The sequence below is a fragment of the Phoenix dactylifera genome, chromosome 5, assembly GCF_051530095.1.
Source record: "Phoenix dactylifera cultivar Ajwa chromosome 5, Ajwa_hap1_PhDact_Kaust_v1.1, whole genome shotgun sequence".
NCBI classification, from domain to species: Eukaryota; Viridiplantae; Streptophyta; class Magnoliopsida; order Arecales; family Arecaceae; genus Phoenix; species Phoenix dactylifera.
The window spans coordinates 22,269,550-22,289,614 of NC_143194.1; the positions used below are offsets into that span (position 1 = coordinate 22,269,550).

General features: G+C 37.5%; 1 protein-coding gene across 6 annotated transcripts; it reads left to right on the forward strand.

The window, feature by feature from the left end:
• Window positions 1-410: 410 nt before the first annotated feature.
• LOC103717962 (putative glycosyltransferase) lies at window positions 411-19,736 on the forward strand. Of its 6 annotated transcripts, none has more exons than XM_008806550.6 (16): window positions 411-843; window positions 2,957-3,064; window positions 3,187-3,242; window positions 3,357-3,499; window positions 4,029-4,226; window positions 4,321-4,520; window positions 5,013-5,112; window positions 5,198-5,788; window positions 6,175-6,297; window positions 8,023-8,103; window positions 8,199-8,506; window positions 8,620-8,913; window positions 11,165-11,249; window positions 11,335-11,560; window positions 16,085-16,268; window positions 19,403-19,736. In XM_008806550.6, the coding sequence occupies exons 1-16, from the start codon at window positions 710-712 to the stop codon at window positions 19,539-19,541; spliced, it is 2,970 nt and encodes a 989-aa protein (XP_008804772.3). In that variant the 5' UTR covers window positions 411-709; the 3' UTR covers window positions 19,542-19,736. The 6 variants fall into 6 exon arrangements, 4 of the variants coding, with proteins under 4 accessions (XP_008804772.3, XP_088577987.2, XP_088577989.2 ...); XM_088721861.2 differs by having other exon boundaries at window positions 450-843; window positions 16,085-16,272; XM_088721863.2 differs by having other exon boundaries at window positions 485-843; window positions 2,880-3,064.
• The last annotated feature ends 329 nt before the right edge of the window (window positions 19,737-20,065 follow it).

Here is a 20,065-nt window from a genome sequence, read left to right on the forward strand (position 1 = left end):
TATTGTCAATGTTCCTTATTATTATTTTTTTAATCCTGTTTGATAGGAAAAAGCTAGGCCTTGTTTCAGGCTTATACTGAACCAAACACAGCCTTTCAGAGCAGAACTTTTGTTGCAGCTGCACTGTATATCACAAGCAGAGTAGGACCTTCATCAGCAATTGAGGCTTGGCCTGATGGTACTGCAGTGATTTAAACCCGATATACTACTAGCTCTAAAACTTCTACTAAACCAGAACTTTGGCCTTAGCCCAATTACCCCCGATTGAATCTGGATCCAAATCCTAGACCCGATATTGACTCATGCAGAGTCCGGGTTTAGAACGAATCCGGACCTGACCCAACCCACTGCGGAGTCCGAGTTTATAACGAAACCGGACCTGACCCAACCCGCTCGCAATGGGCCCACTGATTTCTTCAGAATAGCGTACGGCAGCGGCCGGCGGGTTCGAAGTTTCAGCGGGCGACGGTTTCCCATCTGCAGTGAGGCGGTGATCTCACCGACCCACGGATCCGCGTCCCCCGCGCGTCGAAGCAACGCCACTACGCCCAGGCCTATTTCCCTTCTCCCCCACAACACCCCCCTCCTCCCCTCCCCCCTGGGCGGCCCCTCACCTCTTTTCTTGAGACCGAGACAATCCCATCGCCGCATACTAAGTCAGCCTCCGTACGAGGAGCGGTCCGATCACCGCTCTGGGACGCCACCAACGATGGAGACGCAGCAATTCAGGGATCGGAGGCCAGACGCCCTCGGCGACCTTCGAGTCCTCCCCGACGATTTCCTCTGCGCCATCCTCGAACTCCTCTCCCCTCCCGACCTCGCCCGCCTCGCTTGTGTCAGCAGGTCTCCCTCTCTCTCTCTCACCCCCGCTTTTTTTCTCCTTTGATCGTTTTTCGGAATCAGACGATTCTTTTGTTTGAATTATCCTTCTTTTTTTTGTGTATTTTCGTTGATGTTTAGATAATTATAGGAGGTGCTCGAATCTTATTTGTTTCAAGGGTTTTGTTGTGGAACTATATAGGAGATAGATTTCTTGGAGGGATTGGTGCCTCCTAGTTGGGTCCGGTACGATTAGTCTTATATATATAGTTTATTCCTGGTTATTACGCTGAGTTTTAGATTTCTTATCATGAATAAATACAAACGGTTGGTGCATTGGCAAACCCTTGCAGGTTCCTCGTCTCAAAAAAGTAAAGGGCGTTATAATTTACTCAAGTTCATATTTTCGATGATATGGCAAAGCTGAATAAAGTGAAATATAATGTACTTACTTGAAGTGAATCAATTACTGGTTACTAATATTGCTTGCCACTGTGGCATTGATCGACCGGTGCTAAAGGTGCTAATAATTCAGCAGGATGCGGAAGACTTTACCTTGTTCCCAAGCATAGTGACCTCTGAACCCACAACTGTGTATAGATGTAAGTAATATAATAAAACAAAGGAGCCCTGGAATCAAGGGCTGTATGCAGGCATAGATAGTTCTTCTACTTGAGAATGATTTCACTATTTTTATTTGGCTTTGCCCGTCAATATTGTTTCTGTAGTTTCAATTGAGAAACAATTGGATTTTGTGAGTGTTTGATCTTAGCTGATCTTCTATAGTTTACTTTGTTTCCCCTGTTGTGTTCTTTTTGTGGCCTCTCTTGACTTGCACTTGATTTGCCAATGCTTATCATTGCTTTCTTTTGCAATTGATTTTGCTTTCTAAGAGATTCTTTGGTGTTATTTTTTCCCCCATTGCCAAGGTGGTTTTTTCATAAAAAGAGATATAGTGGTATAAAACATGAGTGCCATACAGAATGCATTTGAAGATAATAGAAGATGAAGTGCCAATGGGAACTAATGGTGATGGTATAGTAGTGCAATGAAGACACAAGGAGGAAGCAATAAAGAGAGCAGTACTGATTCCATGTACAATGATAGGAAAAGAAAAGGGAAGCATGAAAAAAAAAAAATTGAGTTTGATTGTTAAAGACGAGTTGGAAAACTCTGATTCTAGTAGAAAACCAAATCAATGATAAGTTTTTAATCAGCAAGAAAGATCAACCAAGGTGTTACATTTGGCATATGAAATTTTTATGTCAGGTTGAAATGGTGGTGGCCACAGAGCTGAAGAATTCTGGCTTTTGAGGACAGTGGTTGGTTGTGAGGTTCGAGATGACTATTAGCCAAAAAGCTAGATAGATGATACTGAAAGGTTTGCACTGGAAGAAGGTGTAGGCAGTGATGTTGATAACAGTGTTTGTTGGTGTGCCAAAGATGATTAGCTATTGTGGCTTTTGATGAAGAGAATGGTAGGGTGGTGGAGGTTGATCGTAGAAGAAGATGGTAACTAATTGAAAGTTGGTTATGCTTATGAATGACATAGAGCATGATGCACAAAGGTTGGCATGGTCAGAATGTGAATATAATGTTGCTAAAAGGAATTTAGAATAGGTACAGTTCTTTAAAAAGAGCAAAAATGCAAAGAATTAATCAATTAACTTAATATTGGTTAGAGTAGGATTGTTTGCAGTATATAGGGTTAGGTTTCTGAAATTTTCTTTGATGGATATTGGACATTTGTACCTTCTATTGTTAAGAAGCATCAATATAGAAATTTATGTGAAGGCAAAACACAGTTGAGGGGACATCTTATAGATTGCCTATTGCATAATTCCACAAGCATTATAATATTTGTTGGAATGAGATATCAACTGCTTATGCATCTCAATCATGAATATTGAGGTGATGCATCTAGGGCTATGGATACTTACTCTTTTAAGATAAATATTTTCATAAAGCTGAACCCAGTGGAACCATGTTCACAAAAGCATCTATCTACATGGGCATGTGCAATCATGTGCATTTGTATGTCTTTGTTTGTGAATTTTCAGGTCGACCCTTCTTCCCTTTTCCTCAACTGTACTCTGTCGTAGATGTTGAATTGGACTTGCTCTTGAATACTTTTCAGTGTTATGTATATGCTGTGCAATGAAGAGCCACTATGGATGAATCAATGTCTCAAAGTTGGGGGTCTTCTTGAGTACAAAGGTTCGTGGAAGAAGACAACATTGCACAGGTATGTAAATTGTAAAATTGATTGTGTTGCAGCAGTAAGAAATTTTGACGGCTACTCTCCTAAAGAACTTAAATTGAGCTTAAGAGCATTGTTTTGCATATTAACGATTTCTGGTTTTTCAGGCAAAATATCTACCCTAAAAATGAAGAAACTTGCCGAAAGCCTCTGCAGTTCGATGGTAACAAATATTTCCAATTCATCATTGCTTTTTTAGAATATTTTATTCTTTTTCCTTCTATGACATTTCCTAAACTAATTGTTACCATGTTTTATTTCTGTCTTCTGTCTGCAGGGTTCTATTCCTTTTTCTTATATAGAAGATGGTACAGGTGTTTTACCACATTAAATTCCTTTTCTTTGGACAGTAGAGATCTAGAAAGAAAGAAGGACCTTACCTTGGATGAGTTTCATTCTGAATATGATGGCAAAAAACCTGTAAGGCTTTTGCCAAGTTCTGTATTAACTTTTGAAAGAACTGAAAATTATGATTTACACTGAGCATGGTCTATTTCTTTTAATGAAACTGATGTTTAATGTTGTACTCTAATCATGATCTGCAACTTCTAAGATGCTCATGTTCAATTTTCATTTTAGAGGCAGTGTTGTAAGATTATATCTTTTTAGGTAGGAACCTCTGAATTCGTTCCTAGTCTGTGGGATTCCATAAATTTAGGTCATGCACATACTCTGACACAATTTCTCACCAGCTGCAATCCCCACCCCCACCCCTGCCATGCTACACTCTGTGTGTGTGAGTTTTGGGATGGGGAGGGATGGGGAGGACTGCTATGCTTATCTATTTTCTTTTTGCGATTGTTTTCTATTGTCTTATATTTTGCATTATTTACTACCTTTGAAACATTTTTGGATCTTTTATGTGAAAGTTCAAACCCCACTTCTCCATGTAATGATATCTGGATTTTTTAGCAGTGTATCTAAAACTACAATATGCTCGTCCTTCCAGGTTTTGCTTACTGAGATGGCTGAAACTTGGCCAGCAAGAACTAAGTGGACAATTGATCAGCTATTGTTGAACTATGGGGATGTTACTCTCGGAATATCTCAGAGGAGCTCAAAAAAAATTACTATGAAATTTAAAGACTATGTCTCATACATGAAACTTCAACATGATGAAGATCCCCTTTATGTTTTTGATGACAAGGTGCCTGTTTGCTTTTAAATACCTCACGAAAAATGCTTTCCAGAATTAATCGAAATATCTATATAATTGTAATATCTAAGTACTATTTATACAGTTTGGAGAAGCTGCACCAGCTTTATTGGAAGATTACAACGTGCCTCATTTGTTCCAAGAAGACTTTTTTGATGTCTTAGATCATGATCAGCGGCCTTCTTTTAGATGGCTAATTATTGGACCCGAGAGGTCCGGCGCATCTTGGCATGTTGACCCTGCCCTAACCAGTGCCTGGAACACACTTCTATCTGGGCGGAAAAGGTAAGTTTACTTCAACAGTAGGTGTCTTTGCACATATATAGACGCTGCCTAATTTGATGTGTATTTATCTGAAGACTTATTTGTTAATAAGACTGACCAATCAGCATACACCTTGTACTGTGTTTTAGGAGGTTTTCAAGACTGACGTTAATTCCCAATATCTGTTCTTTAGAAAGACCAGAATGTTGCTATCTGAAAAATTGCATTACGTTTTCTATCACAATATTAGAAAATTCTCTTCAATTTGTCGAGCTTTCTGGATCAGTGCAAATGAGAGATTTTATATCCTGTTCACTTAATGTTATTGACTTTTATATATTTCTGCACCTAGCAGTTCTACATGTTGCATTGAAACTTTTGTCCTGTTAATGCTAGTATTATATGCCCATTAATTTCTCATAAATTCACTTGTTTCTTGGCATATTTTTCTTGATTTAGTTAAATCACCAGTGAATGGTTAAAACTTAAGACTTTCTATGGTTTCTTTTGTAGGTGGGCATTGTACCCTCCAGGTAGAGTTCCTGCAGGTGTTACTGTACATGTAAATGAGGAAGATGGTGATGTTAATATTGAGAGCCCGACATCCCTGCAGGTAATTCAACTTAGACATCTTTTTTAAGAAATCTATTTATCGTATCCATGTTTTTTATATGTGACATAAATTTGGATGTATGCAGTGGTGGCTAGATATTTATCCTCAACTTGCTGACCATGATAAGCCATTAGAGTGCACTCAACTGCCAGGAGAGACAATATTTGTTCCAAGTGGTTGGTGGCATTGCGTGCTAAATCTTGAGACAACCATTGCCATCACTCAGAACTTTGTAAATGCATCAAATTTTGAATTTGTATGTCTGGATATGGCACCTGGCCATCATCATAAAGGAGTTTCTCGTGCTGGATTGTTGGCTGTCCATGATAAGGGTTTTGGAAATGTTGAAAACAATGCATCCCTTGAGACAAATTCTTTGAATTTTCCTGATATGACTAGGAAAGAGAAAAGGCTCAAACATGTGGAACCTGGGAAAGAGCCATCTAGATATGGTAGCAGTTGGCATGCTAAAGATGAGTTCTCAGAAGCTCACAGCAATTTATGGAAACAGAAATTTTCTTATGATATAGATTTTTTATCTACATTTTTGGAGGAAGATAGAGACCACTATAATTCTATTTGGAGCGCTAGCAACAGCATTGGACAAAGAGAAATGAGAGAATGGTTGCACAAGCTTTGGATCACAAAGCCAGCAATGAGACAATTAATATGGAAGGTAACTATCATATACTTTTCTTTGTTGGTGGCATGGTTCCCTGTGGCAGTGCATACTGCCCCGTACCCGGCATACCTTACTATACTGATACCGAACAGAGACTTGGTACAAGGGGCATACCAAGTTTCAGTATGTTGAACTGACCCTCATACCAGACGTACCGACATTATACTAGTATGGTACCTCTACGAAATTCTTTACTAAGATGGTGAACCTTATATACAAACAATATAATGCATGGTTCTTGGTTCTTCAATACTCAAATGAAGCTAGGCATCATATGGTGGCTCATTTTCTGAAGATGCCTTCACGATTTATCTATCTCTTTACATGTTAAATGCAGCTCATATCAATTTTTTCTTAAAAAATGGTTTTGTTGTTTGCAGGGTGCACAGATAGCTTTAAATGTTGATAGATGGTATGCATGTATGCTGGAAATTTGTGCATGCCATAATTTGCCATCTCCCATGGATGATGAGAAGCTTCCTGTTGGCACAGGTAGCAATCCTGTAAGTAGCTTCTTTATCATGGTTAGTGAATATGGATATTAATGTGCCTTGTTTTGGAGCAAGCATGAATGTGTCATACAAGTCATTATATTGTTCTGCATTTTAGCTTATATAGTATTGTCATTAGATTGGTAATATTACTCAGATTTTTTCAGGCTTCATATATTTTTAAGGTTAAGAATCTCTGCATAAGACATAGTATTATGCGTAAGTAGCAGGTCTTTTATAGTTACCGCAGGAAGTCTGGTAGGTTGGGGCTGAAATGCCCAAATTGAAAATATATACATGTAACAATACCATAAGCATTGTATATTTCAATTTTATTAATGGTAGCATTTATTAATTATTTTGGATTTAAAATTTTCAATTCAGGAAACATGTTTAATTTCTGGCTTATAAAATGTTGCATTGCCATTATCCTGAGTGAATCCAGAGTCGAACCTATTATTTTTGCTACATATTACCACTATCATAATTACCCATAATGCAGATAAATGATAAGTTGGGTTTGATGTGCAAAATTCAAATTTTCTAGTTGATGTAGAATAGTTTCTGTATTATTTTCGACATGGCATGAGTCTTTCTAACTTCAGATTTCTGTGTCTTGTGTTGATAAAATTTCTCATTCCATCCTGGATTGATAGTTGACTGCTACATGCATCCTGTAGTGCGAAGGTGTGAAAATTAACAGAGAAGAAAATAAGTCCCAGCATCCATATTGTCAAAGAATATATAAAAACCTTTCATATGACTGGTGTTGCTGCCATGAGGCTTTGGCACTATTGTGCAAGATTTAGTGCATGACATGCCCAAGTTGTACTCTTGAGGAAAACTTATCCTTTCTTGCTTCAGTTTGTCTCTTTCCCATATGGATCTGTTTTACTGCATTCCCAGACAATGTGATGATGAGGCTCTGTCCTTGAAAATGTACCTCAAAAAGGATTGACTGATTGAATTGGTTTTTGAAAAATTTGACCCTGGATTTCTAGTTAGATCCTCTGCTGATGATGAGGGTTGGTTGTGTAATCACATCGACGTGCCCTTGGCATTGGTTCATGGCCGAACTGCCCTGGAGTGCCTCATGCCAGATATGTATCAGCTCATACTACCTGGTACACATTTTATTTTACTTTTTCCCCCCCTTCTCATTTGAACCCACAGATGCCAGCCTATGCCCTGTGCTGGTGTTGCATGAACATATGGCTGGCAATTAGTATAGGTACCAGCGCTAACCTTAAATCCTTGGATAGGACCAGGTATATCAAAATGGTATGGTTTGGGTTTGAATGTTTTATCTCGAGGCTTATTAGTGGTGATATAGGAGTATGTTATTCACATGAATCATCTTATGCAGAAGTCAAGAAATTTCTGGAAAAGTAGTTTGTCATGAATTCATGATACATTTCAGCAACCAGTCTAATGTCAGCCTATAAAAAGGAAAGGTATGTATCCATCAGATAAGGCAATGTGCTAGAAATGGAATTAGGGAAATCTGTTCAAGAGCATATTCTTACAGCTATAGCAAGTTTTTGGGAAATGGTTTTTAAGGTGAGTACTAGGTCTCACATACGTGTCCAGGACTGAGAATATATAATGAGCAGCAATCCATTATTTTTTATTGATTTAAATCAAGTGAATATCAGCACTGCTTTTTCTAACAGACTCTCTGTCCTTATTTTGTAGCTCGAACTGAATAATTCTGACCCATTTGACCTGTTTCTGCAGGTTTTTCTTGTTTCTGACTATGTCATAAAAATTTATGCTGAAGGAGGCTTGGAGTCTGCTATCCATGGTCTGGGCACTGAGGTATCACTCAACATGCTGTGAAAGTGTAAAACTTTTGTAAATCCAGAACCCTATTTTCTCATTCACATGTTGAGTTCTGTTCCTTGTTCCTGCAGCTTGAGTTCTACGATCTTCTTCATAAAGCCAAGTCACCTTTGATAGATCATGTTCCTGAGATTTTGGCTAGTGGTATTCTTGTCTATGAAAGTGGTCGCTATAGAACATTTCGATGGGAGGGAAAAGGAGTACCAGATGTGATTGTTAACTGCAATCTTATCAAGGGAGAATGCGTAGAGGTTTGCTTTCCTTTTGGTGTATGGAGCAAAATACAATTTGTACTAAAAAAATCAGGATCTGTTTCATGCACAAGGATATGGCCATACATAGTAACTAAAAGATGCAAAGGAAATATTTTTGCTCATCTGTAAGTTTGATTTTCAGCAAATTTTGATTGAATGCTAAACTGTATACCCATTCACTATTATTATTCATGGGATCTTTGCAGTAACTCTATTAATGATCTTGTTCCATTTGCAGAAGGGATACATTATCAGATGATGATGTCTTACATCTAGCTTCTTTTTTGGGTGATCAACTGCGAAATCTTCACCTTTTACCCCTACCACATTTCCAGCATACCATCCATTCAGAGGTGAACAATTTATCTTTGGCAAGAACCTTCAACAGTTTGGTTGAAAGTTCCAAGACATCTGCAACAAATGCTTCTGCAAGAGCAGTTTCTGAGGGTTTTAATATTCCACTAGAATGGGAGCTTGTTATTGCAGATCTGGATATAAGAAAGAAGAATATAAAAAACCGTCTAGTTCAATGGTACGTGAGCTTTTTCCCTTGAGATATTAAAGTAACCGACATCATGAATCATGGTGGTGATTCATGTTTCTATTTTTGATTGGTTTGTTTTTACAAATTATTTTTGCTGCTGTTGTTAAAGGTTGTTTTAGCAAGTCTAACCTTGAAAGCTTTTTGATAATTATTTATGTTTTTCCTCTGCAAAATTAATGAAATGATGGTAGCAAGATTTTAGAGATATACTAGTTTCAGAATTAGTTTGAAAATATATATTCGTTTTTCTTGAGAAGATTATGTGTGCTGACATTAGTTAAACCAGCAGGAAGAGGTGTCTTCATGTTTGTTTCTTATGCTGTCCTGAGGATGATGTAGGCTGGTAGCTGGATAGAGGTTGGAGAAAGGATACCAGAGAGTTCATGATAATGATAATGTGGCCCAGATAGAAAAGGACATGCAACAGATTCTAGTTAGATTGAGATAGGTAGTTATGACTGTGGCTATAGATGCTAGAGTTTTCTGAAAGAACTAATAGTTTGAAAGCTCTAAAAAGGCCCTAGCATAGTGGAATAAATCAGTGGTGTAGATCTGTACCCTTTTAATCTTTGGGTACAGATTATTTACTGTACTATTTCTTGATGAGGGGTATTTTAGGCATTCAAAAGATTTTATAAGGCAATAAATAGGAATATGTTCCTTTTCTATTGAAGGGTTAATAGCTATTGAGGTGGTTGAAACTTATATTCTGATGGAATACCTATTTGGAGGATCTAAGTGTTTGAACAGAAATGCACGGTTACTAAAAATCACGTTTATTTATCTTTTCATTGCAAGATGAATATATTGTTGTACAACTACCTTAAAAATCAGGTTTGCCTAAGATACGAGCTTTCCCACCCATTTTATGGGATTGCCTTATAGATCCTGCTTTGGTATTCATCTTATTTGATAAATCAATTTGAAAGTCTTTACTCTTTCTTTCTCATTTTTCTTTTTACTTTTTCTCTTGGCTGAGATCTCAGTTTGTATTGATAACATGTGCTCCCTATATGAGATATAGAACATGTTGGTTTCTATTTTCTTGCCCAATGTAAACTGATAAATCCTGATATATTGCCCAATACAAATATCATTACATTGGCTAGTATTTTCTCACCACACATATTTACTTTCTTAACTTGTTATCTTGACTAATAAATTTTAAAATTAATGCTTTAAACTATTTGGTGATCTAGAATTTAACATAACTTTTTGAGATTCTGATATCTCAGTCCAAAAATATCAGCCAAGATCTTAGAAAATCTCAGAGATATCCAAATTTCCCTAGTTACCATCTTGACTAAGATAAATAAAGATCTAGCTTCATCTCAGTCATGGTCACCCACCACAATGGACAATATCTTAGTTATTAAAAACTTCGCTTTCAGGTTTGATTCCATGACTCTTCCTTTTGGGGTTCAAGTTATCTTATGCAGGGGCGAAGGGGCGATGAGTAATTCTGAACATTATGAAGATAAATTTTATCTTAGCATAAGCCTTCGATCATGGAACAAGCAAGATTTTTAAAAATCCCTGAAGACGGTGGTATTTTTTTTTAACTTGCAGAATTACATGTTTGACTATGACAAATCTTTCTTTGAACGTAGGATTAGAATGACTAAAGTTAGTGTTCTATTGATAAGAAGTTATAAAACTAAGGAGCAGTTTGTAATTTCAGTTCACTTTGTTATGTTGACCCCTCTTAAATTGCTCCCTGCAACATTATATTGCATTTTTACACTGAAACTATGGTCTGTTCTGAAATAAGATATGGAGGGACCTTATATCGTAGACCTAAAGAGTAATTTATCACCTATTAAATTGTGTACAAATGAGTGAATTCTTCTATTTTGTTTCACATCTACATATGTTAGTTTGTTCATGTGATCCTTTTTGCACATACCACAACCATAACCAAAAGTATAAATCTCTGTGCTATTCATAGTCAAGGTTTCCTGCACTGGTTCATTTCTTCTTCTTTTTTCTTTTTTGGGGGGGGGGGGGGGGGGGGGTTAAATTGCAAAATTCTACTTTTTAAGGGTTCTATTATTGCTGTCAGATTTATTGTCATATACTGCCTCTGGGTTTTTCTAAATGATTAAACTATAAATTGAAGAAACTATATTGGTATCTTCTGAGAAACTCAACTCCATGATGCCCTCAAGGTTCATGGATGATTTAGTTGGAATTACAGAATCCGTGCAGAAGTTCTAACATTCTTGATTTCCGAACTTAGGGGGGATCCAATTCCAGGACTTCTAATAGAGAATGTTGAAGAGTACCTTCCACGTGATCTCATAATGTTTCTCGACTTAATCATGGTCATTCCTTAGTCTCTCTGTCATATTTACAGCTCCACTACCATTTTAATGTTCTTGACCTTAGACATCTGGTTGAATGAACCAGGATAATGATGGCTTGTACAAGGTCTGTGAATCTCCTACTTGGATACATTCAGATATCATGGATGACAACATTCATATGGAACCATGCCTGCCTATGCATCGCTTTGGTGAGGATGCTCCACATGCAAGTGTCATTGCTAATGGCAAACTTGATTCTAGTAATGGAGAAAGAGGGCTGAGGAAATGGCATCCCACTCATATTCTTGATTTCAGTAATTTGTCTATTGGTGAGCCACTTCTCATGTTGCTTAATTTTACTCAAGCATATGTTCGACTCCATTAGATTAAATGTTTCTAAATATCTCTTGAAATAATTCGAGAAGATGAAAACTTAAAACTAAGTTATGGACTTATGAATTCTAGATAAGAGTTTAAGAAGACGATTCTGCCTTATTTTAATTGTAATGATTAGATGGATGTTTACTTTGTTTTCTATCAAATATACAATTGTATACTTATATACTACTGCTTTTCTTCATTTCAGGTTGAGGAAAATGTTTTTTAATTAAATTTTGTTTTGTTATTTTGTTTTTCTGTTTCATTCTCTTTATTTCAGTTTGTGAAGAGCTTCATGATTTTTTTTTAAAAAAAATCGAAAATGTTTTTTAAATAATTACATCAAAGTTGGATGTATTTTTAATGTTAGCTAGCTTAATAGAGGTCCTCAAGAAAGTAGTCCTTATGTGTTTTGTTCCACCACCTTGTTATATTAGTTGATAAGAATGAATGAAAGTGATTGCAAAATGATTGAAACATGGGGATTAGTCAGCTGCATAGGTATTGTATTTAATTGTATATAGAGAACCTAACATATTAACCTTTGTCCTATTATCTTGACACCATCAGTATTGAAGAGAACAATTTTACCAAGGCAAGTTTGAAAGCATGTGAAAAGGCTTATTTATGACATTGTGATTAACTCTTCAGCATGATTTCTTGGTTATAAGAGCAAGCATGAAACTCCTTAATGTGAACATGAAATTCCTTAATGTGACATGAAGTCCATTCGTGTGTGTGTGTGTTTGGCGGTTGGAGGGGGTGGGGGTGGGAGAGGAGGTTGAGAATCAAAATATACCCCTGAAAAAAAGAATGCCTTCCTCCTCCCTTGCTGTTCTGCAAGTACATTGTCTTTGCAATACTATAGTTCGTCGAGTTTTCATTATAGGTTCAAGTTTACATCTTACCTTCATTTCTTGTTAAGGCTACTTGATATATGCTTTAACCTTATCCCATTGGTCTTGGCCATAAGAATTAAGTTATAATCCATCAATATCTAAAAACTTTTTACACTCAGTGCTCACCTACAATGTTTGAGAATTGAGTTATAAGGTCTGAGCACTTTCTATAATCAAGGCTCATCTACCATTATCACTCCTAATTGATGTCGAGTGTTTGCTTGAGGTATCTTTAGAGAAGATTTGGGCTTGCTCTAAATGCGTGCAGTGCATGCATGCCAAGGAAGAACTTTGAAAGTCCTCGTAGACTCATGAGGAATCTAACAAAGAGAGAAGAATGCATACTTTGATGTTAGGATATATATTCATCTTGAAGAAATAGGTAGAAGCCAAAATCATACCACTATAAGGAAGAACTTTGAAAGTCCTCGTAGACTCATGAGGAATCTAACAAAGAGAGAAGAATGCATACTTTGATATTAGGATATATATTCATCTTGAAGAAATAGGTAGAAGCCAAAATCATACCACTATATTTTAGTTGATGGATAATTAAAATTAAGGTACGCCAAATCGTCCCAAATTGGGCGGTTTGGGGCATATAGAATCAAACTGGCTAAGAACCGGGACGGTGTGACCACCCAAAATGAAATAGAATTAGAACTTGTTAGAACTAGTCCAAAGTGGATTGAACGAATTAGTTCTTTCCGGTTTCGAATAGTTTTGACTTGGTTTGCCCAGCCAAACCGAGCGCTGTTATAAAACCCTGACCCTCCTCATGTTTGTTCAAACGATCTTTCTCTCTTTTCTATCCTATTTGAAATCCTAGCCATCGCCCTCTGCCTACACGCCTCCCGCACCACCACCACACCCCACCCCCCCTGCCGGGCACGAACCCTTTGCTTCACCCACCACCTAATCACCTACTCATCCTCCTGTGTTCATGCCATAGGGGACCTTGACAATGGCTATGGTCCCAATCTATGAGCTTTGGGCCCGATCGGCAAGCTATGGCCCCTGATTGACGAGCTCTAACCTCCCAGTCCACTTCCTCTTCTCTCTCTCCCGCTCATCCACTCTCACCGACATCCTGTAGGTATTGGTCATAGTACTTGTTTTGCGATTAATCGGTCCTTTATGATTGTGCAATAATTGAAGGTGATGTTGGAAAATTTTGGATGATTTTGATTATCTCACAAATCTTGGACCTCTATTTTGTAATATGGGTTTGCTGATTCGTCTAATTTGTAACAGCAGTTTTGGCTTAGATCACACAATTTAACATATGGATTACTTGGTGGATTTCGGTGCTAGTTTGCTTGTTATCCAACACCTGACCCATTCTCAACTTGACAACTATCCCTGACTTGGTCTGCATTCTCAAGCCAAATTACCAAGCGGGTCCAAAGAGGACTGATGAAAATTGGTTCAAGTTGTTGAGTGTGATCCGTAAAATATAATGCAGAAACAAATCCTAACTCATGCCCACCAATTAAATGGATCAGGGCAGAGGTGGATCTTGGACTCAATAAATATTCAATTGGTCTTGTCTAGTGGATTTGTGTCTTTACATAAAGCTGCTTGCCAATTTGTTTCCAAATCTGTTGCCTTCATGTTTTGGTCAAGCATATTGAGTTGTTCCTTAAACTGAACTTAGAGAGTGGTTCTGGGACTTCCACGTCTTTAAAACACCCTTGCCAGTTTAGCTGAGCACATTGTTCATCCAAATCTGTTGCCTTTATGTCATGTTTCTGTTAAGCATTCTGAGTTGCTAATTAAGCTGAGCTAACAGTGTGGTTCCGGGACTTCCATGCCTTCCAAGTCATGTTCCATTTTTTAATGTGCTTTTGCCATCAATCTCTTTGGCAACTTAGCCAGCCAAAAACATTAAATACTCATTCCTGCATGATGCTCCAATTTAAATGACTTCTTCTATAATCACTCCATAGCAACATAGAATTTTTTCTTGAAAAAAGAAGTATCAACAAAGGATTAAATGGATTTTAATAAGGAAAACTCATAAAAGAACTTCTGAGAGAGAAGTAGTTAATAAAAGATAAATTGTATAGATGCACCATCAAGTCATGGGAGAATCTATTGAAGTTCTATAGCAGTCTAAATCATGGTATGCCGATACGGGCCAGTACGAACCGGTCCAGCCAGCTACTGGTACACCGGAGCCGTGGAAACCGGTACGGGCCGGTTCTGTGCCGGAGATGAAGAAGACGAAGAGAAGGAGAGAGAGCGCGGGGAAGAGAGGGAGAGAGGAAATCTATGGCCGCCATCGGAGAGCCGCGGAGGGGCGGCGGAGGCCATCGGGGCGGTGGAGCCCGGCGGGGGGCGGGGGAACCCGTGGGGGGCACGGAGGAGGCCGAGGCCGTGGCCACGTCCCCTGTTTCAAAGAAACATGGGACGCGGCCATGGGTTTTTAATTTGGGGGTTTTAAGTGAAGTCGGCAATTTGCCGACTTCACTTAAAAATCGCAAAAAAATTTTAAGTGAAGTCGGCAACTGATTTGCCGACTTCACTTTAAAAATCCCAAATTAAAAACCCGCGGCCGCATTCGAAACAGGGGATGCAGCCACGGCCTCGGGCTCCGCCGCCCCCCCAGCCTCTACCGCCTTCAAAACAGGGGACGCGGCCTCGGGCTCCGCCCCCCCCGGCCTCTACCGCCCCTCCGCGGCTCTCCGATGGCAGCCACAGGTCTCCTCCCTCCCTCTCTTCCCCGCGCTCTCTCTCGTTCTCTTCTTCTTCTCCGGCTCCGGTGGAGAAGAGCTGGCCGGTTCGTACCGCCTGGTTCCGGTACGAACCGGAACCGTACTGGTCCGATTGGCGATCGGTACGCCTATCGGACCCGGTACGGCAAACCTTGGTCTTAATACAATTCAGAGGACACTTCTAATAAGGAGAGCTCAAGAAGAGAGGAAGGAAGACCCAAGGAAATGTGAGGTAAAGAAGAAATCAAAACACTTAGGTTTAAAGGTGCAACTCTTAGTAGATGTAGATGACAAAAGAGGACTCAACGCACCTAGAGTGTAAGCATTTAATTTGTGTTGGTTGCTTCTTCAATGTTTTATCTTGTTCACGTTTGAGCAATAAGACAAATGATTTGGGTCAGATTTGTTTTGACTTTTTGCTTGTACTTATCTACTTAATAAAGTAATAATTTGTAAAGCAATAATATAAAGGTCGTTGTCTGATTCATGCACATATCAGCTTGTTTACTTCTTTCTGTAGCTTTTTGTTACCTTTTCTAGACATTCTTGGGTAGATGCACAGGAACAATGATTTTACAATTTGGATGGATAAATATATTATAAGAGTCCACTTGGCCTTCCATATCCAGTGCGCCTTCCAAGAAAAGTCAGGTATTGGATGTATAGCCCTTTTCTAAGGGCTGCTAAACAACCGATGTTTCAAATTACTGGCTTACAGTGTTTTAAACAGGTTTCTTTCGTGCCCATGTTTCATTTCATATGTAAAAATAGTTTTCAAACTCCAGCAATTTTTTTTTTTTTACTTCCAACATGATCTCTTAATGTACTACTGAATACAATCATGTCCATTCTTTTTCAGGGGATCCTTTATACGACTTGATTCCAATATACCTGGATGTTTTCAGAGGAGATGCATATCTTCTTAAGAAACTTTTGGAAAGCTACAAACTTCCATTGGCAGGAAGAATAGCTGACCTTGATGCATTTTGTTGGGGACCAGTAGATAATCAGAAGAAGCTGAAAAGAATATCATATCGTGCCATGTACGTAAGCATATAACTCATATTCTCACCTAGAATATTATACATGTTTCTAGCCTTGTTTCTTCCATAGATTTGAATCTCACTAGATTAATTTGCATTCATTAAGGATTATTGAGTATCCTCTTCTTTCCGCATGTTATTTTTGGTCCTAGTTTCATTTATGAAATTTGTCTAAGCATTTTTGCTAATATTCCAGAATATGATTCTCTATCTCTTAAACAACTAAAAGGCTTCTCTCCTTTCATTTTAGAAATACTGTTTGACCTGCTTCATTGGCTAGAGAATTAGTGGTTGGCAAAAGTTTTAGAAATACATGCCTGATATCTTATTGTAGCTTTAACATGGACAGAAATTCTTCAAGGTAGTTCTAAATTTTTGACAGTTGAAATTTAGGAATTCCAGTTAAAAATAAAGATGACTCCTGTTAATCTGGCAATTCAAACGGTGCATTTATTACAAGTTTTTGTGAGTGGCGTGTTTATGTAGAGAACAGCTAGGTTTAAGCTTAAATACATTTAGGGGCTTAAGAAGGATAACTTTTTTAAGCAAATGATAATAGATGTTTTGGAAAGATTATTCTTAATTGGCTAAATTGATTGGAATTTTTTTCTTTACATATTGTATATAAGTGCTTGTAAGTATTGTATCATACTACATTATTTGTACCATATTGCAGTGCTGATGATATAACACAATGCCTGACATGGACCTACAATACCTAAGTGTTCCACATCAGCCAATTTGAATGGATTTATTTTACCTCTTTTATAGAGGTTGATGATTGGTGTTCAGTGTCTAGTTTGAGGAAATCCATCAATTCTTTCGGTGCAGCAACTTCCAAAACAATAACTTAGCTCAGTTTTAGGCTTCATAAGATGATGTCAACAATATGGTATTGGAGAAGTTTTTGCAAGTAATGAACCAATGGCTAGGTGTGGCTAGGGGATGAGTTTTGTGGTTTGTTAATATATAGACCCTGGCTAGGTGTGCCAAGAAGTGCCTTCAAAAGTTTTTTACTTTTTCATTTTGAAGATTTTCTCAACTATGAGGGTGCCAACTTGTTCTGCTGGTAAAATCACCTGGGTCCAGACAAGTGGGATTTAGTTTTTTCTTTGTGTTTTTTGGACAAACAATTTTTTGTAAAGGAAACTGTGTTATAAATATTTATTATATCGTTAAATAAAAAAATGCTCTGTATTTGTTTTGGTTATGCTCATCGGATCGAAGATGCATGTTCAATTTAAGATATTAGATGTCTTGGAGTCGTTTTCTGGTTAAATGTTTATATCAAGTCAACTGATTATGAAAAGCACACTAAATTAAATCCAAATTTAAGTACGGAGAATGCATCAGTATTTATGCTACGTGTATAGTACACTTATATGTTCATACTGTTCATACTGGGATGACTTAGTATCCACAGTGGGCACTGTATGCCTGAACAATACCAGGATAAGAGGTACTTCATACCCTATATTGATGTTAGCAACAAATTCATGCAATTAAAACTAGGAGTTGATTTCATATTATAGACAACATAAGTGCATATGATGCTAGTTTCCTGAAGCAGGAGCAAGTATGAGAGTGGATCTTGGGTTGATCCTAAAAATAATAGGAGGTGGTGATACATATTGCTACACTTGATAAATCATATTAAAATGTTGATTTTTGATGGTAAAGTACTACAAGTTTTTGTTATCCAAATCCAATAAAATGGATAATAATAGTTAACTTTCAAAAGTATTTGAATACACCTTTGCAGCACTAGCTAGTGGTTAGGCCGTAAGAAAGCTCAAAAGCATATGGGGCAGTTGTTGGAGCAGAAACAATTTCTGAGTGTATGAAACCAAGGACTTAAGAGGAGGATGGTGTCAGTCCCAAACCCTTGCCAAGGTTATCAAGGGGAAGAGACCATATCCACCATGGCCGAGGGGTGATGGTCAACACAAAGGATTTTTTCACTAATATACACTATTATCCTGGAGGATTGGTCTTCCATATGCCATTTGTAATCCAGTGTAGATCATGGACTGGGTCCTATGACATAACGGCACACATAACATTCAACATGGCAGATGTCCTACACTGGCGCCTTTTTTTTCATGTGTGCGCGCATTTTTGGGGTAGGGGGTAATTGAGGCCCAGCAGAATTGGAGAAGGTGTAGAATTTATATTAAGATGTTTAGAGAGGTAATTTTATGCTTAGGAATAGCTTTAATTGGTGTTCACTTCTTTTCTGATATAAATTACTGCTCCAAGTTCCGGGGTTGTAGTTTAAGGTTTAAATTGTTGTTTCTGTTAAACATGATATTCTTTAATATCTCTTTCCTAGATTGGATATTCTTTTAGTGTTTGATGCATTGACAGGTTTCATTTCCATTATTTTATTTTTACATTCATTTTTAAGTATAATGCGATGATTGAGTACTAGTTGTTTAGTTAGTGATGCAAATTTATGACACTTTTTATCAAACCAAGTCTCAATAACCTATAAATACATTAGTTATTCCAATTTTTGTTGTTCTTGATAAATATTGATTCACGTTTTTGTTGCCAATTCGATATACAATTCAATTTTATTCATCTAATTTACTTCCCATCTTATTTTTTTTCTGTCCTTGTTTCTCTTTTGCTTTCTTTTCTTCTCAAACATCAGTCCTAAAACACAGCCCTTTATTACTTATTTGCATGCTATTTATTACCATGCAGCTTGTGATCATTAGAGTGGAGACTTGTTGCCCTGCTTCACATCGGCTTTGCTCATCATATAACAAGATTAGTTAATAACTACAAAGTCAGACTAACTGTTCTTCATCATAGAGCAAATTCGACTAAAGACTAAAATATCATGCAATTAAGACCTGAGTGATTATATTGACCAAGAATGATAAACTGAAGCAATACAACAAGAAGGCATAGCTTTCTTTTGATTTCACAACATTCACACAGAGTATTGTCACAAAAAATCTTAATGTAGCAATGGGCAACTTTACATCTCATTTTTCTAACTATTATTTCATTCCATTTATTTTGTCAGAAGTATCATATGCTGTAGTTGTTTTTATTTGTCTTGAGAGGCTAATGATGGCTTCAAAGTGGGTTTTGTTCAATATATAAAAACGTTGCCTTTGCAGGTGCTATTGTATTTTACATGAGGAGAATGTCCTGGGAGCTATATTCAGTTTATGGAAGGAATTGAGGACAGCCAAGTCATGGGAGGAGGTCGAAGAAGTCGTTTGGGGAGAGTTGAATGATTACCAATCCTCTGATTGAAGGTTCTGATTTCTAAATAATGCAGCCCAACTTGACTTAACCCACAATCTGAATAGAAGATCTTAATAGTCATTTTTTTTCCGAGTTTATCTTATTCTGTTTATATATAACTGTACTTTATAGTTTTTCATTGTATATTTTTTTGTTTAAAATGGGAATACTTGGACCAAGATTATGAATATTTTTTTTTGCTGATATCCTTGACCCAATTTATATGGAGCTGATGTTTATTAAACTTTTTGATAATTTTATCCATAACAAATATTCAATAAAAACATCAGTTGGAAATTTGGAAGAAGTAAAACTTGTTGAATAAAATGTGGATTTTTCTTATTTATGGCTCAGCTGTTAGGTGGGAGAGGTTTTGCACTTTGTGTTTCAATTCTGTCTTGAAGCACTATGCGTTTGGTGACTCGTTGGATTTCAATTCCTGAATAGGTCTACATGGCTTATGTGAGCTATGTTTGTTACTAACTTATTGTTGCTTGTTAACAATCTTAATGTGTTATCGATCTGCTGCTACT